The sequence below is a fragment of the Phodopus roborovskii genome, unplaced genomic scaffold (genome assembly GCF_943737965.1).
Source record: "Phodopus roborovskii unplaced genomic scaffold, PHOROB, whole genome shotgun sequence".
Taxonomy (NCBI): Eukaryota; Metazoa; Chordata; class Mammalia; order Rodentia; family Cricetidae; genus Phodopus; species Phodopus roborovskii.
In genome coordinates this window covers 13,395,007-13,422,687 of record NW_026126571.1, presented here as the reverse complement: position 1 = coordinate 13,422,687, position 27,681 = coordinate 13,395,007, and the positions used below count along the sequence as shown (strand labels likewise).

General features: G+C 41.4%; 1 protein-coding gene across 2 annotated transcripts; it reads right to left on the bottom strand.

Moving 5' to 3' along the window:
- Positions 1-254: 254 nt before the first annotated feature.
- Hpgds (hematopoietic prostaglandin D synthase) lies at positions 255-27,681 on the bottom strand. Of its 2 annotated transcripts, none has more exons than XM_051203047.1 (6): positions 27,605-27,681; positions 18,898-19,039; positions 14,647-14,739; positions 10,648-10,757; positions 3,708-3,806; positions 255-640 (listed from the first exon to the last, which is right to left on the bottom strand). In XM_051203047.1, exons 2-6 carry the CDS (start codon positions 19,028-19,030, stop codon positions 473-475), a joined length of 603 nt encoding a protein of 200 aa, XP_051059004.1. In that variant the 5' UTR covers positions 19,031-19,039; positions 27,605-27,681; the 3' UTR covers positions 255-472. The 2 variants fall into 2 exon arrangements, with proteins under 2 accessions (XP_051059004.1, XP_051059005.1); XM_051203048.1 differs by having other exon boundaries at positions 255-637.

The following is a 27,681-nucleotide window of genomic DNA, read 5'->3' as shown; positions in this document are numbered from 1 at the left end:
TGACATGTCAGACAGATGTATATTTTTGGGAAGCAACCTGTACCCTTTGCTGTATACCTGAATAACATGTATGGTGGTGGCCAGTGACATGGTTGGGCACTGAGCATTGTGGGTATTGGTTTTTAGTGTAATGATTGGCTGATTGATAGGCCTATTTGCAAAACCTGTGTTTCACAGGATTTTTTGTAGTTACGATGCCGTGGTAATTGACACACTAGCCAGGAAGTTAGTATTTTAAAGCATCCAATGGTAACCAATGCAAAGCAATATGTATTTTTGAACTCTTTGCTTCTAATTATGGAAAGTGTAAAGTTCTGGAAAAAGTAAAATACTGTAAACTAAATGCCTACAGAAGCAAAAACAAAACCAAAGGAGTCATAGCAAGCAGAATACAAAACGGAGCCCTGGTGGTAGTAAGAAGTCTGTGGGTCTGCTGGGCTGATGGTGCTCTCTTCTGGTGCTGGGGCCTGGATCAGAGTTTGGTCTGTGGCCTCTTTTGTATCCAGGCAGCAATGGCAGGGATGGCTTGGACCTTCTTCCGCAATGACGCCAGCCTGGGGTGGATATCCAACAAGTCGGGCTTTAAGACCAAAAGTGTGGTGCTGCAGATATCCCAGTAGAAGTCTGCCCATGTTACCTGCTTAAAGGAAAACAACGATTTGCTTTTTAATATAAAAAAAAAAAAACTAGCAATGTTCTAAAAGTGGGCTTAATTTGTTACTCTCAAGAAACATTTCCCTTCCGCTTCACAACAACTCTTTGTTAGTACGAAAGCTGACTGTGTGTGTGATAAAATTAGAAAGTGCCAAGCACTACAGTGCCCAAGGGACACTGATGGATACTGTCTGTGACTTGGTATAGGTGCCTGAGGCAGGCAGTTTACAGCATGAAGCCAGGGCTACACTGTTTTGAAGCCATGCCCAATCTCCACCAGTCTGATGATACATTTCCAACTGATGTAACTGATTTCCACCTGTTCCAAAAGCCCTTTAGATGACAAAGCAGGCTCATTCCAGGTGTGTACACACTTTAACTCTTGTCATAGAGAATACTATTTTGTATGTCACCATTGATGGTTGTACACCAATCCTGCAAATAACCTGTTTGGGGATCTGTGATTATACCATTATGTTGTCTACCTTGTTCCTTTGTGTTTTAAAATATAAAGGATAATGCACGGGTTATCCCTTCAGAGTCTCTAATTCCAAGGGAAATGTTTCGGGAAAAATCTATTATCTTTGCATCACATCAAGACAAGTAACTATGGGTATCTGATCCTTAATGGAATACTGAGTTGGCCAAGGTAAAGGGTACAGCCTGCCTTAAACAGTAGTGTGTTTTACTAGAACTCCCTCTGAAGACCAGGCTGTCTGGGATGGTAGCATGTTTCCCCAAGCCCAGCTACAAAGTGAAATTTACATGTGGCCTAAGCTTGCTTGTGTGTGCATGATTTACCAGAGCTGGTTGGTGGTCCTTCACAAGTTTGCTGTCATCTAAGAGAGGCTGATGCTTGGAGGATTTACAGTTTAGCTAAGACACGTTTACTAAGTACCTGTGTGCCATACACACATCTAGGTGTTAGGAACGGCAGTGAACGAGCTGGGATGCTGTGCCCTGCTCTGATGCGGATTTGTTTGTAGTTGGTAGTGCTGTGGATCACATTTAGCCTTCACACGCCACTGAACCACACCCCAGCCTGGAATTTAGTTTTGGGAGAGAGCAATCAAACACACAGTGAAGCTGGTCATGAAGGAAAAGTGGAGTGACTATCATGAGGGGGCACCCTCTGAGAGCTGATGTATGTTTAGGTCAAGGGTCCAGACATGCCACGCTTAGCCGCCTGCACTGGGAGTGTGACATGCCCATGTCTAGTTTGAAGCACAGTGAAGACCAAGAGAGTGAGCGCTCAGGGATGGGGTGGAAATGGTTTACAATGAATAGGAATTAAGAAAAAAAAAATCACTTCCATCTAATACTCAGAAAATGGGCAAGGGAAGGAGTGTTTGCAAACGGAAAGTGGGGAGAAATAAGGGGCTGTGCAGTGTAATGGGAAGCTGAAGAGATGTAGGGGAAAGGTACACTGATCAGAGCCACCCAAGGCACAGACAGCAGCACCATTTTTCTTCCACACAGTAGCCCAAAGGGTTTGAAAACACCCACCCACAGCACCAAAGTCAGATGTGATTTGGGTGGAGTATGTTCCTGCTCAGAGAGCCTGCCCGTAGCATCTGGCTATCATCCCTCTGATGTGGGTGGTTTCTTGGGGCCACTGGCTAGGCCCGTTGCTTCTTGGGGTTGGAAAGTGATGATGTTGATTCTGGTCCTCTCCCTATGACTAGGACACTTCTCTGACTGCCCGCGTAGGAAAGGCGGGACAGATGCCTCTGAGCCTCTCACACTGGTGTCTGTTGCTGAGCGTTTTCAGGATGGAGCTTGCTTGGGGGCGGTGTGTTGTATGTTTGGATATCATAAGCTTCTCCATTTGTTTTGACTTGCTTGAATTTGCTGCTGTTAATATTCTCACTGAAGTCTGTATTGCTTCATCTGAAGCCATTGTCAGACTGATTTCTGAATTATTTTAATATAAGAAATTACAAATGGTAATTTATTTGCTTCTAGTAGGAAAAAAGCGCTATATTTCTTTGCTCAAACTGAGAATAAGTCATATGTCCATGAATCCCCAGTTCTGTTCAGTATTGAGGAGATCAGAATCTGGGTATAAGGAATACTCATGATGCCTGGATTATCCTTGTCTCCTTTCCCACACCAAAGAGCCTACTTCTTGGTGACAACAGTGTGCTTTCTGATTACTGCACTCCCGTGTGCAAATCATATCTTTAATACCGACAGTGCACAGGACTGCTAGTGGTTCTACTGAAAATGGCCTGCGTTCATTTTTCTAAGATTCATGAATCACATTGCAGTGCCTTGCATTAAAAGTAGTTCTTGGAGTCCTTTTTTGTTATTCGGAGTACGGTATTGGGGCTGGAGAGATAGTTCAGATGGTAAAATGTTTGCTGTGTTAGCTTTGCGAGGAGCCAAGTTAGAGCCATAGAATTTATATATAAAAGCTAGATGTGGTGGTGCAGGCTTGCAACCCTGGCACTGGGAAGGCAGAGGCAGGAACAACCCTGGGGGGTCACAGGCCAGCTGGTCTAGCCTAACTTGAGCTCCAGGCCAGCAAGGGATCTTGTCTCAGAAACCAAGGTGGACAGTATCTGCGGAACAATGTCTGAAGTCAACCTCTGGCCTCCATACACACACAGTTTGCCCCACACATGTGGACATGTACACACACATGCGCAATAATAATGCAGGAAGTAGTTTTTAGATGCTCTTGGGTATGTGATACAGATTGTTTCCCTTTTGATTTTTAGGATAACTTTTAAAAATTATTGCATATAATTGTATGAAGTACTTTATGACTCCAGGTCAGACTATCTGTAAAGAGTTAGAGAAGGTCAGTGGAGTTTTCTCTCTCTACTGTAGTTTCGGGGTAATACCCCCCTTCCTTCTTTCCTCTTTGAGACAGGGTTCATGTAGCCCAGGCTGACCTCAAACTCTCTATACAGCCTCTCATGTGCTGAGATGACAGGTAGGCACTATCGTGCCTGGTTAGAATAACATTTTGCTCGGTAAGTTTTTAGTTTATCGTCTTATCTAAGTATAACTGCTGGTATTTTTTTTAAAACATAAAACGTACTCACATAGTTACCAATAAACCACTCTTTGTCCCCTAAGTATGTGTCCAAATCTTTCAGAAGAAGAGGCGCGTGACATGTGAGTAGCTCCTTGAACGTCCGTTCCTAGGAGAGAGAACAGTGTGATCTAAACAGCAAGTTAGGAGTGAAAGTAGCTGTGCATTTGTTTCTTGGTAGTTAGGAGCTTGTAGAGACCCAGGCCAGACTCTGTCATTTATTACTCAGATTTTTAAATTACGTATGTTCATGTGCCCCAGAGCCTGTGTAGAAATCAGAGGGTAACTTCCAGGAGTCAGTTCTCTCTGTCTACCATGTGAGTCTTAAGGATGAAACGCAGGTCTTCAAGCATAGCAGAAAGCTGAATGACCTCACCAAGCCTATCACTCATTTTAAAATATCTTTGTCACCAGTTTCATTATGTGTTTTTATTGCCTATGGTATTGTTTCATAGGATGTTTTCATAAAGCATTTTATATACATCACACACACACACACATACACACACACACACACACACACACACACGTATGCCACATTTTCTGCATTCATTCCAGAATTTTAGACAGGTTGTTTCTACCATTTGTCTACTGTGTTTCAACAGCGACCATAAACAATGATGAACAAGTGTCTCTGTGGGTTGTTGACGTGATTGTCTTTGGTAAATATTTGAGAGGCACATAAGCAAGTCATGGTAAATCGGGTTTTGGTTTTATGAGAAACTCCCATGACTTTTCATCGTAGTTTATTGTAATGAAAGATTATTGTATTTTTAGATTTCTGAAACCCCCTTTTAACACAGGGCCCTTAAAGTTATGTGACTTAACTGAAGGGAAGTAGCTGTGCCACATTCTGTGAGTCTGGACATTCTATTTTTTGTTTCCTCCCCCATTATTGTACCCAATGGGGATAATGGGCCACGGTGATTCATGACACCCACGGGGCCTTCACATGAGTGCGTCTGCCTTGCATATTTAGGTAGCCAAATAATAAACACTCACAATAAGCTCAAGAGCAGTCCTAGTGACCTATGTTCAGAGACTTGTTTCATTTAACCCTTTAAAATTGGAAATGGGCTTTTAGCAACCAACACAGAATTTTCAGCATGCATTGGAGCACATAGAATGACAATATTTTCAGTGAGACTTGTGTGGCAGCCACACGTGTAATCCGAGCACTCAGGAGACACTGGCAGGAGGGCTGCCAGGCCAGCCTCCATCTCAACTAAACCAATGTATTACCATCTTACTGTAGTTATTCGCCACTTGAACACAAGGTGGCAGCAACGGACCCTGCTGCCCAAATAGTGCAACCCTGAAACTTTTTGTTGCTGGCATAGTCCATAACTATTGTCAGTGCCTCTGTAACATTTTCTTTTGTATAATTTGTTCCTGAACTTGGGCTTCTATGTCTTCTGAACCTGGCTTTAGAGTCATAGGAGCATCGACCACTTTGTTACTCACAAAGCTAGAGTATTAGTTTATCACCAAAGGCCAGAGATACTCTCCTTGGGGATGTGTCCTCTGTTGTAGTTCCTCGGCCTCAGAAAGATAGAAAATAGAGAGAAAGGCAAGCTGAGAAGGTAGCAGACTGTCTAGCAATGAGGTCTTTGGCACACTGAACAAAAATCTTTATACACTTTTTTTTTCATATTGGGGAACATGATGTGTTTGTGTGTTTATAATGATACATAAAATAGACATAACACCTGGCAAATATAAAGACAAATTAACACAACTCTCTAACATCTTAATAATAGCTGATGTTTGGTAAACACTTTATGCCCTGTCATGTGTATAATGTTGAAGCTGTCAACATGCTTCTAAGGAGAGTCCCTTATATCTATACATGACACCCACCGAGTTTGGATCATGAAAGGGAGTCGTAAGACACCAGAGCCCAGCTATATTATGTCAAAAAGTCTTTTTAAATTTATGCCATCAAAAGCTGAGCTTTTCAAGGCTTTGTTCTCTCTTTCCTTCTCTCTCTTTCTCCTCTCTTACTGCTAATATCCCTAACACACCTTATTTATATAAATAAGTATATCCAACTCTCTCCAGCCAGAAGATCCTAACAATACAAATAATATTTAGAATGTAGGTGTTTGAGTAAAATGGTGAGAATCACATTGGTTGTTCTGGGCTGTGGCTTTTAATTTGTACTTCTTACTTGTATGAAGTGTTTAGGGCAGTGGCTAGTACTGTGACATTACAACGAGGAGTTAAGACCAACCGTGCAGTCTGAGAGTGACCACGGTTTGCATTCCTTCCACAGAACTTTTCATCTAAATACCTGAACTCAAGGTATTTGCACACTTGAGTCTTCCTGTCCTCACCTGGACACTAGGCTCTGTGGCAGTTCCACAGACTTTAAGCTCTCTGGATTAGACCGTGGGTTCTGGAGTTTTGGCAGGTGGAACCAGGTCACGTTCTTACACTTGTCTGACTCTGAGCACCTTCCAAACTACTCTGGCTGCTGCTTCATCTCGAAAGACTGAATGATGGTGAAATAAATGCCTTTCTACTGGCGAGAACATGGCTAGGGGACGAGAGCAGCCCCTGGTGGTAGGATCTGATAATGCAGGATCCTAGCAATGATTCAATGAACAGTGATTGCCTTTAGAGGGTGACACTTCCTGTTGAAGTAGTCATGTGACAACTACATTTTAAGGTGTGATTGTGCAAGTATCCCAAAGGAAGCCACTAGAGGGCTGGAAAAAAGAAACTGGATAACAGTGATGGATATGACACTTCACATAACCTTATTTCCATCTCAATTCAGTAATAGTGCACATGCTTTCCGAGATTAAACCTATGTGGAGGTGGGAAAGAGGAGAGAGGATTAGCGCAAAAGAGTTTTAAGCTGTCTGTGCAGGTGAGTGGGCAGACCAGCGTGGGAAAGCCGGAAGTTAACGCTGTGTATAGTCAAGATACAGCCTCGGGAAGTTAAGAGTGGTGGGAATAGGCTCCTCCTTCATTTCAGGCTAATGGATAGGATCCCATCCCTCTCTACAGGAGACTGGGGGGCGGGGGCACCATGCGTCTCTTCCCACTGTCTCTAGATCAGTTTTCTCTGGGCGCTCTTCCCATCACAACAGTAGACATTGGGAGCCAGGGACACTGGAAAAACCCCAAATAGTAAAGTGACATTCAGACTCAATAAGCTGTCTGCACGTGTACAATTTCACATGAACCACAGTCCTTCCATCCACCGTGGGTTCTAGGGGATGGCCTAATACCAAGGCGACTATGGCAAACAGAAAGTTCAGTAACTTTACGCAGACAAGCAATGGGTGAGCAGAAGACAGTGTATCCATAAAGTAAATATAAAATATCCTCTACAGTAAAACAAAGCACTGTACAAGAAGAATCCAGAGATGTGTCAGGCAGTGTCCAGTGAGGTGGGAGGCAGTAGATATGCTCAAGCTACTTTACATATGTGCACAAAATTGTCAAGAAATAATATCCTACTTTAAAACCTGATAAATTTTGAAAGGTGAAAATTTAGAACTCAGGTTGAGGATGTCCTGAAAACACAAAATAAAATAAATAAATAAATAAATAAATAAATGGAGTTAGAGAAGATCTTAGCCTCCCAACTGGGGTGTGCAACTGTGCAACAACAATAAACAAAAAAAGCAAATAAATAAATGAAGGAGAGAGGCCAGTGAAGGGACTTTAAAAGAATTCAAGGATATTTGACTTTTCCAAACAATGTCTCAGGCTGAATGGGCCCGTTCAAATGGTGCCAGGCTGGGAGGATGCTCAGTTGATAAAGATGCTTGCTGCTACTTGAGCTCGGATCCTGTCTCCATCAGGGTCCTATTGCTGTGATGTGACACCATGACCATGGCAACTCTTAGAAAGGAGAACATTTAATGGAGACTGGCTTACAGTTTCAGAGGTTTATCATTGTCACGGCAAGAAGCGTGGCAGCATGCAGGCAGGCACAATGTTGGAGAATGAGCTGGGATCTCTACATATTGATCCACAGGCAGCAGCAGGAGATTGTGCCAGCCTGGACATAGCTTGAGCATATGAGACCTCAAAGCCTGCCCCACAGTGTCACACTTCCTTCAACAAGGCCACACTTCCTAATGGCGCCACTCCCTGTGGACGGGGAAGGCGAATACATGAGTTGGTGGGGGCCATTCCTATTCAAAACACACTATAGGTCCCTGATGCCCAATGAGACACCAGCCTAGCACACAGCTGTAGCCCCAGCACTGTGGAACAGAAATGGGAAGGTGTGTGGGCTTGTTGGCTTGTCAGTCTATCTGAATTGGTGAGCTCCAGATTCAGTGAGTATCTCTGTCTCAATAAGTAAGCTGAGCAAGGATGGAAGAGGCAAGTGGACATTGACCTCTGACCTACACAGGCTTGTAAACACATATGTGCACTCAGACACACAAGAAAGAAAACAAGATGGTCCTCAAACTCACCATTTTCCTTCTGGTTTTTTTTTTTTTTCTTTCTGTTTCTATGTTTATCTCTGCAGTTATTCATTTTGTGAGATAGGCTCTCAGTGTGTAGCCTTGGCAGTCCCAGAGCTTCCTATGTAGACCAGGCTGGCCTGGAACTCAGAGATCAACCTGCTTCTGCCTCCAGAGTGCTGGGATTAAAGGCATGCGCCACGGTGTACAGAAAAACTCATCATTCTAAACAGTTAACTTAAACTCATCAATGGCTGGTCACCTTTAGTGTTCTCAAATGCTAACAACACTTTACTTGCTCCATAGAATTCCTTATCCAACTCTCTTAGGGTTTCTACAACCAAAAACCACTTAGGGAAGGCAGGGCTTATTCATGTAATGCTCTCAGGTTACACTCTGTCCTTGAGGGAAGTCAGGGCAGGCATCTGGTAGTGGAAATAGTGGAAGATGGCTGCTTACTAGCTTACTCCTACGGTTTTCTCAGCTTGCTTTCTTGTAGAACATAGGACCACCTACTCAGGGATGGCCCCACCCACAATCAGTTGGGCCCTCCTCATCAGTCACTAATTGAGAAAATGCCCCATGGCACTGCCCACAATCCAATCTTACAAAGGCGGTCTCTCAATTGTGGTTCCTTCTTCTAAGATGACTCTAATTAGTGTCAAGTTGACAAAACCAAAACCAAAAAAACCCAACCAAGACAGCAACAAAACTATGAAGCCAGGTGAAAATTAAATTGAAAAGAAGTTGCAAGCTAATAAAGCATCAAACTTTCGATTTCCTGTCATGAGTAAAGCTATTAGTGAATTGTTTCACAAACAAGAGCAGAAAACAGAGGCTGAACCAAATTAAGAGCCAGAAGAAACATTTGGGGTGTTAATGAAAACCTGAGGGTAACTGAGTACCACGCCTGTGGCGAAACCAAACCTGACTGGAGCAGTGACACAGATGGAGAAGTCTCTACACCATCACCTCTTCTCTTAGTGATGTTCTCTTTAAAGTACTAGAGGACATGCTCAAAAAAAACAATGACTTACACAAGAAAGTGGGCATCACCCTGGAAACAAGAGTCAACCCCAGAAGAAGGCCTGGCTAGGATAGTTGTGACAGAAAAGCCTGAAACAGTGGCTCTGTAAAAACCACAGAGCTGCAGGGCAGGGGAGGCCTCCATGCTACAGACTAGCTCAGCAAAGAATCAGAAAACACTGGAAAGAGAAGGTAGGCTGATGTCATTGACTTGCAGGGAAATTCTACCAGACACTGTGGAAAGTTTCTAGAAAAAATAAATAAATAAAATAAAATGAATTAGGCAAAAGTGAAAACCCAGTTCCTGACTTTCAGGACAAAACAAACAAACAAACAAACAAACAGAAAAACAATACTGAAATACACCATGTACAGTCTGTTTGCATATACCAAGCTACATAGTCATAGAAGTCATAGAAGATTTTAATGTCACCATGATGAGATCGTAGGGAGAAGGAAGCAGAGAAGATGACAAAGGAAGATAAATTCCCAGCTACATGTGGTGGTACACTTCTGTAATCCCAAAAGTTGGGAGGACTGGGAGTTTAAGGTCATTCTCAGCTACATAATTAGAGGCTAGCCTTGGCTACCAAAAAAAAATTAGCTGTAATAAAAGAAAGAGAGACACATTCTTACAGATTCCATAAGAAGTCTGTAAGAACTGTCTAAAATTGCTAAATCAAACAATATATTTTTATATGCTACCAAAATATGATGACACACATTCTACAATCTCCATAATGAGACACTATTTCAGAGAGAGAGAAAGAGAAAGATTGAGAGAGGGGGGAGAGAGGAGAGAGAGGAGAGAAAGGAGAGAGAGAAAGATAGATAGATAGATAGATAGATAGATAGAGAGAGAGAGAGAGAGAGAATACTCTGGTGAGATGGTTTGCAATGATCTGAGTTCAATCCCAGGGGCCTACGTGGTAGAAGAAGAGCTGACTCCCGAAGGTTGTCCTCTGACCTCGCATCCATGGGATGGCTTGCATGGGTATGTACAACATTACACATGTGCACACAAAATAAACTTTTAAAAAGAGAAGAAAAGAATGGAAGAAAGGAAGGTGTGTTTGTTCCTAGAAAATAGCAGAAAGCATTAAAAACTGTACTGTTGGGCTGGGGTGGCTTGTGGCTAACAGCATTCACTGCTTCTGCAGAGGTCCTGGGCTTGTTTCCTGCACCCACATGGCAGCTCTCAACCATCTGGAACTCTGTTTGCAGGGAATTCAGACCATCTTCTGGCCTTTGCAGGATCCTGCATGTGCATGGCACACCTACATTCTCAAAGGTTCCCATTTTAAAAACATATGTGAGGCAGGGCTAGCACACAGTATGGCAGGAAATCATTGACCTTGCCTTATAGTTTAGTATAACCTCATTTTTAAAAGTACATTTTACATAGATTAAAAAAAATTAAAGCACTGTAATGCATTTTCTGGAGGCAATACAAGGTTACCCATAGTTATGATAGTAAGCTTATCACATTACTTTTACATCTTGATTTTTCTCTGCCCATGGAAAAAGTGACATGAAATCATCCAGCGTGTCCACAACAGCATCAACTTGACATTGCTCCAACTCTGTCTTCCCAGCCAAATCTATGGGACAGAAAGAGGTCATTTGGTATCTACCGACATGCTCAATTTAACTTACTATTAATGTGTCAACTAGACAACATATTCATACTTAAAAAAAAAAAAAAAACGCAGACTGTAAAACTGTTGTGAGGCAGAAGACAAAGGTTGGTGGTGGGGCTGGGAGAAAATTCTAGAAGTTTATTCCCCATTCTCTTTTTTGCAGCTTGAAAAACATCTGGGAAGAATCTGGTTCCAGCTTTAGCCATAAAGTTTCAACTTTAAAAATGATACAATGTCTTAACCCTGGGACAACAAAATGCCTTGACTGGGAGCCAGACAGGACTCAGTCTCAGACTGTTCGTCTCTCAGCCAAGCTAGAAAGGAGATAACAAAGGCAATTGAAGCTGAATCCTGGGAACTGGGGCTGGGGATGGTGAGATACCCTCTGACCCTCTGAGGTTAAACGGTCTGAGGTTGCGATACATTGTTTCTGTTTGTTCGTGATACATTGTTTCTGTTTGTTCGTGATACATTGTTTCTGTTTGTTCGTGATACATTGTTTCTGCTTGTTCATGATACATTGTTTCTGTTTGTTCCAACACATTGTTTCTGTTTGTGATACATTGTTTCTGTTTGTTTGCGATACATTGTTTCTGTTACAGGGCATATTCTTCCTTGTAGGCACATTCCATTCAAATTGAAACATTTCCTTAAAGAGGAAAGCCAGGCTCGAGAGACACTCCGAAGTTTAACAACAATAACAACAACAACAACAAAGCAAAAAACAAAAACAAAAAAATCCCCCAAAACAAAAAACAAACCCAAAAAACAAAAACAAACAAAAAATCTGGAAAAGAGGAAAAGAAAATCACAAAAACTTGCAAGATCCTTAAGACAACTTTTATTTTAAATGTTATGTGTATTAGTATTTTGCCCATTTGCATGCAATTGCACCACAGTTCAGAAGAGGGTATTACATTCCCTGGAACTAGAGTTAGGCACAGTTGTGAGCTGCTTGATGGGTACTGGGAACCCAGCCTGGCTTTTCTGGAAGAACAGTCTGTACTCTAATTGCTAAGCCAGGCCCAGTGTACAAGATCTTCAAAGCCTTCAATGGAAAAGAGTAAACTGTGGCTGGAGATTTTTTTTTTCTTTTAATTTATTTCACTCATTTGTTAATAACTTTTTCTAATACTTTCTAGATAATTTTGTCTAAGTCATTCATTTTTCTAAACTTTTCCTCATTGGTGTCAATTTGAAATGACTCAGTATGAGTCTTGTAAAACTGACTGCTTTTGTATAACTGTATTAAATTACTAAGCACAAGAAACTGTGCTGACAATGCATGGCTCATATAAACAAAGCCTTAGTGATGCTGTTCAGGGTGAAGGATCGTGCTTGCTTCACGTGTACTTGTAACTTCCTGTGTGGTTTCCAAGGATTGATTCTCCTCATTAACCTGAAAAGAGAAAGCACAAGCCCCTCACTGTCCCTCAGCCCGGGTTTGACTTCTTTGATCTAGGCTTTAGCTGTTACTTTTGTGCAGTTGATGCTTCTGTAGACATTCATTCCCCTAAGCTGCAAGCAGCTCTCAGGCTCCTTCACAATATGTAAAGCTGTTTTCCCTCCTGAATTTCCAGCATCAAATTATGCAGACACCACATCTCTTTTGCATTCCAGGAGGGCATGCCGCCTGCTGTGAATTGGTCCCACAAGAGCCCCGGTATGTATTGAAAGGGAGAGGCTCCTGCATGCCAGGCAAAGCTGACAGGGAATGGGATATTGCAACCTGAGGGGAGTCTTTCCAAAGAACAGAGAGAGAAGACTGGAGGGGTAGTGGGTATCCCCAGTGCTCTGAGAAAAACCTGCCCACTGTGCTCTCCTGCCTTCTCTGGGGTCCAGCCCTACAGAGCTTGTGTATACTTTCACTTTCTGAGTCGCCACACTCCTCCTCCTGATGCCATCTGGACCATTTCAAAGCCCTCTAATGTGTGTCCCACAGTCACGACTACCAAGAACTATCATCAGGGCTGGAGAGATGGCTCAGAGCTTAAGAGAACTGGCTGCTCTTCCAGAGGTCCTGAGTTCCATTCCCAGCAACTACATCGTGGCTAACAGTCACCTGTAATGAGATCTGGTGCCCTCTTCTGGTGTGCAAGCAAACACACAGGCAGAACACTATACATAATGAATAAATAAATAAATCCTAAAAAACAAAAAAACAAAGACCAAAAAAAAAAAAAAAAAAAAAAAAAGAACTATCACCAGAATCATTGTCCTGCAGTCAGACCCAGTGTGCTGCCTCTCTGGGTGACGACCTACAATTGTTAGGGATGTTCATACCCTAGATTTTCTAACTAGGTCCAGTGTATTTTGCTAAGTCACCCTCTTTCTCTACCCTGCACACATGAAGGTTTGGCTTGTTTGTTTTTCTTGTGCGCTTTCCTCTGTACTTGTAATGCTGTAGTCTGGTGAGTCTAAGTGAGGTCCATTTGCCATCTCAACACTATCTGGGAAGTCCTTAAAAATGCAAACTTTTCAGGGCCCTCCTCCACCTCTGGAATCAAATCTGGAAGCAAGGAAGAGTGGATGTGTTCCATGAAGTTCCGAGGAGACCTTGATGCTCATTAAGGGCGGAGGTCTTGGGACCCCAGGTTTCCCCCGAGACTTGATTCAAATACCCTTTTCTCTTCTAAGTCCAGCTTTGGAGACATACTCCATTGACTCTTCTCAAACCTTCATTGTTGAAATATCTGTTGGTTTTTGTATGCTTAAACTTTTAAAATTTATTTTATCTTATGTGTATTAGTTTACCTTCATGTTTGTAAGTATGTTTACCATGTGTGAGCCTGGTGCCCACAGGGATCAAAAGTCATTATCAGATCCCTTGGAACTGGAGTTTCAGATAGTTGTGAGCCACCTTGTGGATGCTGGGAACGGAAACCAGGTCCTCTGCAAGAGCAACACATACTCTGAATGCGGAGCCAAGTCTCCCGCCCCTTTTATGTGGTTAAAATAAGCATCTTTGTTCCTAAAACGGGAGCCTAATCATTACAGGTCACTCGGGTGCTCAGCGTGCTCGGGTCATACGGTGGTAGCAGTGGGCTGAGAGTGGAAACGGTGATTCTAGCATGCTAATCAAAACGAAAAAGGCTTTAAAAGAAATGCAAAATTGCCTTTTTTACTAAAAATATTCTCAAGTGGGAAGAACAGGAGAGGGGGATTTGGAAGTGGAGCATGATGAGGGGAAGGCAGGGCCCACCTCTGCGACCTCGACTCATTCCACCTTTCACGGACTAAGGAGGCCTCCGTGGAGAGTCAGCAGAGGAAAGGATGCCCCCTTCCTGTGCTTCTCAGCATGCTCAGAATGAGCGGCAATGAATTATAATTCCGACAGTCCAACAAGTTCCAGCCTTCTTGTGCTGTATGCATTTCTGTCTAAATTCTAACGCTCAATACTAGCATGACCAACCAATCCAATTTTCCAGCTAGAGTCTAGAAATGCTAGAATGGCGATCTGGTGTGATACAGGAGGGGATGGGTACCTTATAACGAGAGACGATGTGGTCTGATATGATATGGCAGCACACGCCTGTCATCTAAGCATGGGGTAGGCTGTTACAGAAAGATCAGAGATTTAAGGCCACTGTGGGTTATATAGCAAATACCCGCTGCCAAACCAAAACTACATAGGAAGACCCTGTCTATAAAAATATAAAGTAACAAAAAATAAAATAGCTGTCTAAAGTATTCATAGAAAGTGTTACTGATGTGGATTTACAATGTTGTGATCTTCGGAGCCTTTTCTAATTGTACCATAGCTAAACAATGTGCTTATTAAACAAATATCAAAGAAACATCACGACTTTTTTTCAGTTATCCAAAACCTTAACCATAGTGAGTACATTACCTGTGTTTTTAGTTAAGTATCTTGCTATAGCAAGACTCTGGTGAAGCATAAGTCCTCCCACCTCCAAAACAGGGATTTTGCCAAACGGAAGCGCTGAGACAGAACAGGACAAGAGTCAGCTTCAGAGCAGACCCAGAAATGCTGAGAGAAGCCAGCACAATAGAAACAAGGTACCATATAAAGTCATGAAAGTCTTAAATACAGAATATACATATACATGCATATACATTTATAAACTTAAAAATGCACTTGCTTTAAGAAGCACTATATTGTTGCAAGGTCATGGACATCATGTGGTTACCATTCCACAGGACGAATTCTTTCATGAATTCCAGCGGGTCATAGATGGGTAGATGCTAGGGTGGGTGTACTGGGTGGTTCTGTGTGTCAACTTGACACCAGCTCTAGCATCATCAGAGGGAGGAGCCTCAGCCGAGGAAGTGCCCCTTTGAGATCTGGTTGCAAGGCATTTTCTCATTTAGTGGTCAGTGGGGGAGGGTCCTGGGTTGTATAAGAAAGCAGGCTGAACAAGCCAGGGGGAGCAAGCTAGGAAACAACTCCTCTCCATGGCCTCTGCATCAGCTCCCATCTACTGGATCCTGCCCTGATTTCCTTCAATGATGAGCACAATGCTGAAGTGTAAACCTAGTAAATGCTTCCCTCTGCAACGTAATTTTTGGTCATGGTGATTTTGTCACAGTAATAGAAACCCTAACTAAGACGGTGAGCCAACCCAAGGCCCAAGATGTGGGTCTGGACTGTAGTTAAGCTGGTCACTCCAGGCCATTGGGACTGCCCGCTAAGGTGAGGGGGCAGAGGCAACTTGCCTAGGCCTATGACATCTGGGCCAGCTCTCCCAAGCCAATGGTGAGGGGTGGGGCCATCTCTCCTCAGGCCAGCTGTGGTGTGTGTGTGTGTGTGTGTGTGTGTGTGTGTGTGTGTTTGGGGACACTCCTGCTGCAGTGTGCATCCACCGAGGAGCAGGACCAGCTATCCCAGAACCAGTGAAGGTCAGGGCCAGCTTAGCAAGGTCCTCGGATTTCAACCACAAGATTTCCATGGCTGGGACAATAGCAGGATATCTGAGGGGAATTTTAGTGAGGGTCTAGTGATGACAGTGTGCTAGAGGTCTTGAACCAGAGCAAAGACTCCTTGCAATGAATTTTTTTTTTTTTTTTTTTTTTTTTTTTTTGTGGGACTCATTGGACAAAAGAGTATACTGTGTGATACACCGTAGTTCCTGATGCCACTACAGTGAATGAAGAGGTGTTGGAGAGTTTGGAAAGGAGGAGCAAGGTGAGGATTTTGTTTGTTTTGAATTGTTTTTTTGGAGGCAGTTCTTTTGGGGGGCATGCTACAGGGATGAGGGGTGGACATAGAGGGACTGGGAGGTGAGTGGGATTGGGTGTACATGATATGAAATTTTCCAAGAATCAAAAAAGAATTGTGTTTAAAAATAAAAAAAGCTCCATCCAAACCCCTTAAAACATTTCTTCTTAAAAGGGAAAATTTCACATTCTCTAATGCTGTCTTTACATTTTTGTGGATTTGAAAATTGGATATAAAGCCAGTTAAAGGACTGGTTGTAAAAACCATGCATGTGCCTGTGCATGGGACATGGAGCTCAGTTGGTAAAGTGCCTGCTAATATGCATGAGGCCCCCCAGCCTCTGGGTTTGAGCCCCAGCATTGCTACAGTGGATGTGCTGGCTTATGCCTGTAACTCTCAAATTTGTGAGGCGAATGTAGGTGGACCATGAGGTCTAGATCATTTTAGGTGCTGAGTTTGGACAATGTCTCAATTTAAAAACAAACAATAACAAAAAAAAATGTTTACAGGGATACCACAAGTTAGACTCCAGCATCCTCTCATTTATTGATTTATAGATTTACTACTTTTAAAAACTCTTACTTATTTATGAGTGTTTTGCCTGCATGTATGGGAGTATACCGTGTGTGCAGTGCCTTTGGGGGCCACAAGTGGGAATCAGAACTCCCAGAACAGAAGCTACAAATGGTTGTGAGCCACTGCGTGGGTCTTTTTCAAGAGCAGCAACTGCTCCTGACCAGTGATCCACCTATTTATCCACAGACTTAATTTTTAAAAAAGCCGGAGTTTTAAAGCTTCATTAATCTCATAGTCTCAAAATAGATCACACGCGTTACTACAAAACATATTCCAACAATTACAGAATTTGGCTTACACATGGGCTAAAGAAGTTTTTTCCTAGTCTTACTTTGATGAAGAGCATTGTGGAGTATATAACAAAAGACAGAAGCATTTTGTACAAATATAAGACAGTCATAGCACATAATGTTAATGCTTTATCAGTTACTTCCATCTTTTTCTTACTTGAAATTCTTTTGTGAGAAAGCAATATACTTTTATTACAGAAAATGTATAAAACTTAAACAGAAATATTTCTACCAGGCATAGTGATTATAGTAGTCTAATTAACTTTCCATGTTGTGTTAGTTCATCTGGTCAACTTGATTACATTTGGGGATGCCTGCATTTGCACTCACACTTTGATTAGAGTGAGGGCTGCCTGCATTTGCACTCACACTTTGATTACAGTGAGGGCTGCCTGCATTTGCACTCACACTTTGATTAGAGTGAGGGCTGCCTGCATTTGCACTCACACTTTGATTAGAGTGAGGGCTGCCTGCATTTGCACTCACACCTTGATTAGAGTGAGGGCTGCCTGCATTTTCACTCACACTTTGATTAGAGTGAGGGCTGCCTGCATTTGCACTCACACTTTGATTACAGTGAGGGCTGCCTGCATTTGCACTCACACTTTGATTACAGTGATGGCTGCCTGCATTTGCACTCACACTTTGATTACAGTGATGGCTGCCTGCATTTGCACTCACACTTTGATTACAGTGATGGCTGCCTGCATTTGCACTCACACTTTGATTAGAGTGAGGGCTGCCTGCATTTGCACTCACACTTTGATTAGAGTGAGGGCTGCCTGCATTTGCACTCACACTTTGATTAGAGTGAGGGCTGCCTGCATTTGCACTCACCACCTGTCTGTGAGGGTCTTTCAGCAGACATCACATGGTGAGTCTATGATCCAGTGAACAGTTTATTCTATTGACTAATTCTAGTTGCAGATGCACTGTGTGAGGCGGATGTGCGGGAGGGAGGCAGGGCCTTGATGGAGGAACTGGGCAGCTGGGGACCTGCCTTCCACCCCTGTCTTCATCTCCCCATTGTTTCCCCTGCTCTGCTTGCTGCTCTCACAGGATGAGCAGTTCTGTCCTACCATACCCTTCCCACCGCATGTCTCTCCCCAGGCCTCAGGCAGTGAGCAGACTGCACAGAAACCTCTGAATACATCCCTCCTTCTCTACATTCTTTCTCCATTTCCGTCACACCCATGAAAAACTAACATATATTTATTTTTTTAAAAAACATCAATGCATGTGATATTTTTATACAAATTCCTTTTTTTTTTTTTTTTTTTCACTTGATGCTATCTTTCTGGATCAATGGACCACCATCATTTCAATGATCGTGAGGTGATTCATCATGTGTATTGACCACAACTTCCCAAACAATACCTTAGGTTTGGGCACATAATTATTTTGATAAGATGTAAAAGAATGAAGCATAGATTGTAAGTCATCTACCTCACACCAGGACTGGGACCAAGCCTCTATACATACACCCTGTAAGTACCAAGTCAATGTCTTCTTTTTTTTTTTTTTTTTTTTTTTTTTTTGCCAGCTATTTTCACTTTGGGAAAAAGCACAGCTTTGATTACTGACCCAGTGAGTAAAGCAAGTGCTGCTCAAAGCGTTAAGGTTCTGTGAGCATGAGGAAGTCCCCAATAAAATGGACATGAACTGATGGGATTCAAACAATCGCGAGGTGACATATGGAGCTGGAAAGTGAACACCAGACGAAAATGACACATGCTCACCTGCCTTCAAGCACTCAACCCTGAGTGATGGGCGTTAACTACCGTCTCATTTTACAAACAAGGAAACGATGTTGGGGGAAGTTTATGTAAACTAGCATATTAGCCTGTAAATTGCATCTTGGTAGAAGTGCTATTTAAACTGAGGTCAGTTGCCCAGCTGTTTCTGTACAGAGAGCAGTAGGGACCTGTAGACTTTACATAAACTGCTGTTCCTCAATGTGAAGCTCTGTAGGATGGGGCTTGTGTTTCCAGGAAGAAGGATGAAAACCTTTAAGCACATTTTCCTGGCAAAAATCTGAACGATTTGTGCTACTTACTTGGTTTGATTTGGGGCCAGTCCGCTTGTTCTATTCTGTGATCTTCATACTTTATGTCTAAGTAAGCGAATATATAACGAATAATTTCTGCTCTCCCCCTCATATTAAAATAAATCAGTTTGTAGTTTGGCATGGTACAATTCTGAAAAGAAAAAAAAAAGCGAGGTAGCATTTTTTTCTTCATTTTTTAACCCTTTGACAGTTTCATACCTGTATGTGCGTATCAAGAATATTGGCCGTTCCTTCCAGTTACTCTCTTTCATCCTCTCTTCTTCCTCTCCTGCTGAAACTGTTCTTCCCAACAAAGCTTGAACTTACTGATTGTGGGTCTGTGTGTGTGTGTGTGTGTGTGTGTGTGTGCGCGCGCGCGCACGTGCACGCGTGAAAGGGTTCCAGAGAGGATGTAAAGATCAGGTGAGCAGAAGCTTGAGTAGACACCCAGATGGGAGGACTTTGCAAATATCACTAATCAGAAAATTTCTTTATCTGTGCAGATTTTGAAGACATTCACGATTTCTCAAGAGACACAGATTACACTATTTTGTCCTGGGCATACTTCTCTAGTATGCCTGAGGTTACAGGTTAAGTCTAGCTAGAACAGATTTTATTATCAACCGCATATTCCTATTCCTATAATGATCTGTAGATCATTTCAGCTTAACCAAGAATATTATAGTAGCCTGTTCTTGGGCTGGCAACAGTTTTCGGCTTCATGATGTTTTAGATAATATGTGATTCAGTCCAGACCAATCACCACATTTTGAGCAGTATATTATTAACTTTTGACAGTCAGTCAAATTACTTGCAAATAAGACTAAGCCTCAGAATTTTCTTCTCAGGCTTAGGAACCATTGTATCTATTATTCAATTCTCAATAATATGTTTATTTATAATCTTGTCAGAATTTGTTAAATAAAAGAATTCTTTCGATTCTAAATTAGGTAACATCACAGCAACCTGATGTAAATCAATCTTTCTAGGAATAATAAATCTTCTTTTTAAAAATTGTATTTATTTATTTTATATACAGTGTTCTGTCTGCATGTTTGCTTGCAGGCCAGAAGACAGCACTAGATCTCATTACAGATGGTTGTGAACCACCATGTGGTTGCTGGGAATTAAACTCAGGACCTCTGGAAGAGTAGTCAGTGCTCTTAACCTCTGAGCCATCTCTCCAGCCCCAAACGAAAAATCTTAATACCTTACTTTTCTTATATTCTTCTATGTCATTCTTACACTACCTATATAATGCTGCTATGCTATCTTAGTCATTTTAGCTCTTATTGCTGAATTCTTTTTAGAGACCTAATACATACATGATCCTCTATCGTGTAGATTATGTTTCTAAGGAATTCTAAGTACAATGTGGAAGGAGTTCTGTGCTCTGATCTGCTGATGTTTCTATACTGCTGAACCTTGTCAGCCTCTTCTGGATTCATAGGGTTCTAACTATTTTGTTCTTGAGTTTGTGTAGGGGCAGATAACAATCTCCAAGGCACAGAGCAGAACCCCAAGTAGGGTCAACCAAGGTTATTTCCCTGAATCAGAAGATAGTATGTTCAGGACTTCTTCAGGGCTATACAGAAACAATTTTCTCAGAAAAGACATGAATAAATCATTATGCTAATAGCCTCCCCAAGAGTGTAACACACAGAGATTGAAACTCACAGTAAAGGGCATCAGGTCATTGCACATGGCTCAGCTTTGCTGGAACTTTGTCACACAGCTATGCTGGCTTCATGATTTTCTCTGTTCCCCTAGGAGGTTTCTGTGCCAGCTTGTAAACTCTCAAAGTGAGACTACAGGAACCTCATAAAGTTTTAATGACTACATTCACCAAATGTAACTGTGGAGTGTATGCAGTGTTATAGTGACTGGGAAACAAACAGACATTTTCACTTGGAGTTGAATTCTGCTTACTTACTCTGTATCTTCAGGCTAGTTTATAGAGGTTTCCTGAATTACAAAGCCTACTTAATAATACAGATTTTAATATAGATTTTAGACAATAAGAGTTATATAGGTAAAATTCATAGTATAATAGTAAGCTGTTATTACGATTAATAATTACATTAATCACTTATATTGTAGACAAGAATAATCGTTGGCTACCACTTACTGATACAATAATTGTAGCAGGTACATGACAATTTTCATTTAAAGTTATGAATTACACGAGGGTCCATGAAGGTGTGCCAGTGGCCTAGAACCAGACCAGTGAGAATTTTGTGGGTGGCGCTGATTGGATAAAGAGGTACACTGGGCAACACACTGCGGCTCCCAATGCCACCAGGATGAATGGAGAGGTTTTGCAAAGATGGAGGAGTGAGGCGGTTTGTTTATGTGTTTGCTTTGAATTCATGTTTTTAAGGAACTCTTCTTGGGGGGAGGTTGCAGAGCTGAGGGGCAGACATGAAGGTCCTGGGGGGTGAGTGGAATTGGGGTGCTTGAATTATGTTATTAAAAAAAGTGGCTAATTAAAATGGTTTATTTTCTGGGTAGTAAAATGGCTGCGTAGATCTGATGACCCTAAATGCACGTGCTGCGTAGATCTAATGACCCACCCGCGTTCCATATGTGGAACCCATGTCAAAAAGTCCTATGTGCTGGCTCATGTCTGTAATCCTAGCTCCAGCACTGCTGTGGTCAGGTTGGGGCAGAGACAGGAGAATGGGCTAAAGCTCAGTGAATTCAACACAGTGGCAGAAAAAACAAGATAGACCCTGCCTCACAAAACAAGATGGAGAGAGCGATAACTCCCTCCCCATCAAAACCGGTAAGCTTGCTTGCTAGCTAAGGCTGGCCACCTGTGTTCTATATTTAGAAAAGCCATAAGTGCAAAAAAGGAGAGAACCGACTCTATAATGATCAGAAATAACTTCCACATATGCACCATGGTACACATGCATTATGTACACACACACACACACACACACACACACACACAAGTGTGCACACACAAACATGAAGACAATAATTAGTTAATTAAAGTGTAAGGTAATAAAGATCATTTAGAAATATACATTATGAAATTACAATTTTTGCTAGAAAATAAAAATATTTGTTACAGTTCTTTGATACATTTGTTTTAAGTATCAGAAGAACAAAATAGCCCACAGAGTGTGAAACTGTCATTCCTGGTTGTAGTTTGCAGTGAAGAGCTTTTGTAAGACTTGGTTATCATATACCAGTTTCTGCAGCACAGAAAGTAATTTATTTCTTCTTAATACATTGTATATATGAACAGATACATATGTCCACTGCATATGCATTTCAAAATTAAATCTGCAACTTATTCCAGTCAAATGTCCTCTGCACATTTCAGTGACTGCCTCGTGACTTCTGCACAAAGGGGTTGTTTTATTATTATTAAGGGGCTATGCTACTTTACATTGTAGTTCACTCAGAGCAGACTTTTAAATTTCTTAGCTATCTGTATTTCTCTGGAAACATCTTCAGTATGAGATTTAGAGATACAAGCACAACTGACGAAAGCTTATCTTTCCCTCTGGAACGTTCTTTTAATGGCTGTGGCATGACAGAAGCCATGCTTGCACATCACCCTTTTCTGTCCCTGCATGAGCTCCTTCCATTCCAAGGGAAAACTCCTGTTCTACGGGTGTAAAACTCCAACTTGTGCTTGTCAGGTTAGATATGTGTATTTTGGCAACGCTGAAAAACAGGTCAAGATAAATGCGGCGGGAAATAATTACTGACTCTAAAATATTTAATATATTTAATAAGGCTTTGCACAAAACTAAGGAATTCCAAATAAATGTGTCTACAACCAACAAAATATTGAAAGAAATTTTACAGTAAACGCCAAGAGAAGTTTTAGTACCCTATCTCTCTGTATAGCCGCCGCTCCCCCCCACAACTCTTCACTAAGCAGTTCATGTCTGTGATCATAATCCCACTCTTAAAACATGCCTGCTTCAAATATCTGACCAGATGCACTGAGCTGCAAGGCCAGGAGGGAGAGATCAGGAGATAGTGTGGGGGACTCACCCCTGCCACATACTGTCTCAGTGACCGTGGACACCTCTCTTTCTATCTTTAGCTTCTCCCGCTATTGAAAACATTACCCAAAAAGCCGCCATCTATTGGAACTCAAGGAGCCCAGCCCGTCCTCAAGTTCATGCGTGGTTGCTGTAGGGGCAGTCATTGTCTTCGGGGGTGTGGTCATCATGTTTGAGTGGATAGCTTCACATTAGTGTCCAGATTAAGTTCACTGAGTTCACAGATTAAGTTCACAAGGACAAAGTGAAATGAAGGCATGGGGGGGGGTGGTGGTGGCGAAGGCTTGTTCCCAGGAAGGGGCTTGGTGGGGGGAGATGAAAGAGGCGGGGTGAGTGTGACGTGAAATTAGTATATACATGTATGCAATTGTCATAGAATACATTAATTTAAACAGAAGTCCCCATACAGCATGTGACGTACAGGGTGAGCTCAGAAGACACGAAAGAGGGGAGGGGAAACACAGGGTTCTTTCTCATAGTGAAGGGCATGATCCAAATTTAGATGATCTCACTGGACTCACCACATCTTCATGTTATTTGAGAAATCACCCTGCTGCTAGCACAAAGAAATGGAAAGTTGAAATTTAAAAAGAAAAGTTAAACAAAATATATGGTTACACTCAAAAACAAAATAACAAAAGGCTCGCTCATACTAGCAGCAAAAATAGTTCAAAGGCCATAAGCTAAACTACTCGAAGGGCAGAATTAAGAACTGTGTAAGGTAACAAACCAATTAAAAAAAAGAGAGTAGAAATGAAGACTAACAGGGCAATTAGCTACTGCCATGGCTGTAAAGGCAAAGTTTCCTACCTCACAAAGGTAAAGGAGATCCTTATTTTCCAGTAGCTTCAAGGAGAGAAAAAAAAAAACCCAGAAATTTAAAAGAAAATTTTAGATAATTTCGTTAGCATGCATTGAAACATCATAAATATCAATTACTCAACATTAGTAGTTTGAGAATAGACTAGTGCAGCAACAAAGGAACGGTGTCACCTTATTCTGGTAGATGTTCCTTCTATGTGACTTCTCTAACAGGTAAAAACAAGCCACACTGAGAGCTTAACAAAGGTTAAGTAATGGTTTTCAAAGTCATTTATGGGCTGGACAGATGGCTCAGGGCTGAACACATTGCTCTTGCAGAGGACCCAGTAGAGGACCTCACTACACTGTGTGACTCACAACTCCATCTTCAGGGCATCTGATGCCTTTGATCTCTGAGGGCATCTGCGCTCATGTGCACATACCCACACAGAGACACACAATAATAAACTTAAATCCTCTGAAAGACAGTACACATTCAGTTATGATCAAAACTCTGAAAAAAAAAATTAAAAACCCCTTAACCAACCAGGAATTGTGAAAAAATTCTTAGACCCCATGAATAGTCTCGACTGAACATTTGAAGCAATTTCCTTCCTTCCTTCCTTCCTTCCTCCCTCTCTCTCTCCCTCCTTCTCTACCTCTCTTCCTCCCTCCATCTTTTCTTCTTTTCTTTTGCTGTTTTATTCTAGAATTTTTTCCAACACAATATTTTTGTTGATTATTGGGAAATTTCACATACTGCATCCTGATCATACTCACTTCCCTGCCTCTACCTGTGTGACTTCTCACACACAAAAAAGAAGAAACAAAAACAAAAATCAACAAAACCCAAACAAATTCAGTTTCTTTAATGTCAAAAATCACCATACTTACTACATCTCCAATCCTGAGCAGACCAGTTAATTTAGCAAAATAAGATGGCAATAAATAATGTAAGGAACATCAAGGAAAAGATGACTGTCATCTACATTCAAAAGTCCAGACCGATCCACTAGTAAACTTGGTTGTAATTTCTAATGATGGATTAAGGACCAAAATAGCTAAAAGTAAAAGAGCCAAGGGAGCGGAGGTTGTGGAAATGCCTTGTAAATAAGGTGATATGGTATTTGTTCAAGTCTAGAGCTATAAAATCGTGAAACAAAACTGCTCATTTATGAATATCACATTGCAGTGGGAGGGGACACAAAGGGGAAATACTAAATATATATATATATATATATATATATATACACACACATATATATATATATATATTTAGACTCTATTTTTCCTCATTCAAGAAATGCCACATACCTTTAATCCCAACAGTCAGTGGGCAATGGCAGACAGATTTTTAATGTCAACACTTAGTAGGCAGAGGCAGGCAGATCTCTATGAGTTTTAGGTTAGCATGATCTACAGACATTCTAGAATAGCCAGGACTAAGTAGAGAGACTTTGACCCAACCAATCAACCAACCAACCAACCAACCAAAAAGGCCACTCGGGTTATTTGGCTATGATTTGGCTGACCCTGATTTGGATAGAGCCTGAGACCTCTGGCATCATACCAGGCTCATTTTTCCTGGTGCTTTCATTTCTGAACTTTCTGCTCCCATGCAATTGTATTTCACATAGGAAAAATTGCATTTACTCCCTGAAGGGAATAGAAAGTAAAACAAGTTTATCTACTTTCTTAACACTCCAAGGAAGGCCATGCAAAGTTCCTGATTGAGTGGATAGATATCTGGAAAATATTTCCTCAGCACAGGACTGAGAAATAAAGCCCCTGGGTAAAGCATCCAGTCACAAACATATTGATTTCTATCCAATATAAGATTAAATTCTTAGTATTTGCTAAACTTGTAAGGAAACAATATTTCCCATGGTTAACAGAGCTTTGTAGAAGCACTCTGTCTTGTGTATTTCCATTCTATTAGGTTTGTAGCTATTTTTACTTTACATAATACTGATATTTTTAACTGATTGTAAGAAAAACATGGAAGCAGTTAACACAGTGGCAGTTTTAGTGTGATTTTTGATTGAATGTGAATTATGGTAAAATCATTTAAACTTGAATAGGTGGGTGTCTTATTCTGACTAAGAGAATATAGTTAAACTGTAGTCTAATATATTTAGTCTATATGCCAGAAAGACTATAGAAATCCAAAGCCCACTATAGGGAAGAAAGAGGTTAATATTAAACTGCTACATTAAAATACTACTAAAAGTTTCTTCAGATAAAAACGGGACAATGCTTTTGGAATAGTTTCTAAGGGTAAAAAACTTACAAATAAGATACAATACTTTTATAATTTCTTCTATTTTCTATTTTTTTCTTATCAGTTTTCTGGCTTGCAGCACTTACCTCAGTACCATCAGTCAAAGAGGCTGGCCATGGAAACTCAAACCATGCATTTATCTCTTGACATAGATGACTGAGTTTGCCTTTTTTATTCACACTTTACTATTTCATGACAATCAACTTAACCTTCTTTCTCTTATGCTTGCTCTTCTGGGAAGTGGTGTAAGACTTTTTCCACGTCTTAACACCGCCAGAAGGGTGGACTGATTTTGATTGTTGGAGTCAGACAAAGTCCCACCATCTTCCCTCTGGTTACCAGAGCCTTTGCTGATTGGGAGGAATGCCTTCCTTATTCTGGATCTTGGCCTTTACACCTTCTATAGTGCCTGTGGTTCAGGCTTGAGCATGATAGTCTTCTCCATAAGGGTCTTTACAACAGTCTGCATCTTAGCCATGATTTCACCACAGATGGCCAGTTGCAAAGGGAATTTTATAATTTATTTAACAACAATGGCCTAACTGAGCCCTCACATTTCAATACAAGAAGACATTTGGAACTCAAAGATACTTGGAGCTTCCTGCCAAGTTCTTTCCACACGTCCAGCAATTCTGCAATAACTTGAGTCTCAAGTACATAGCCTAGAGCATCTGTGGACATGTCAATAATTCCTTTGTAGTGTGTCTTAACCCCACCAACAATCTATTCAGTGCAGTGAATGTGGCACAACGTTTGTACCTTGTTTGTGTAGACTCTCCTATAAAGTGCAGAAGCTGGATACAGAGGGCCACTGAGGGGCTATTCTATACAGGAGACAAACTTCTTGTACATGTTGGCATCTAGTAATAGCAGCCATTGCTCCCTAACAACTGGGGGGATGGACAGTACACTGACTTCCATTATTTCATAGTGCCCAGGTAACATTTTTAGTTCAGATCTGGACAATTTACCAGATTGGAGTGAGAAGTTTAGATCAAGAGAGAAATAGAAGGAGCCTTATTAACTATGTTGCTGATTTCAAACACTGGATGAGAAAGTATGTTGGGATCTCTATTTTTTTCTTTTTTAATAAAGAACAACAAAATACTACTTTAGAGGCTTGTCTCCCATTAACATTTATACACAAAGAATAACTAAACTGCTATTTAGGAGCTTTTAGCTCAAGTTTCTGAACTGAGGTAAATCTCACTATCTTTAGACCCAAATGGTGATAGAAGATAATTCTTGGCCAAGCATGGACACATTTCAACAAAATATGCCTCAAAGTGATAGAATGTGATGCAAATCAAATCCCTGAACTTAGAAAAAAGGGACCATAAATGAAATTTTATATCGCTTCACACACTAAGGAAAGCCACCCAGGAGAGTTCTGAAGACGTTATAAAATCTGCTCCAGACGGGATATTTTCCTCTCCAATAGTGACAATATTTTGGGAATTTTTTAAACCTCCTGATATATGCTTCTCTTACAGATTGTCATTTGATTTCCACACGAGCTGAGGCCACACACATCACACAACGGTCCCAAGCTGGGAAAAACAGGGAAGGAGTAGAACCGAAAGAATTGAGAATTCTCACCACTTACCTGTGCAGACAGTAGCTAGCGTCACTTTCTTGTGCCCTGTCTCTGTCCCGGTTCGTGTCTGCACTGTGGTTTCAGTG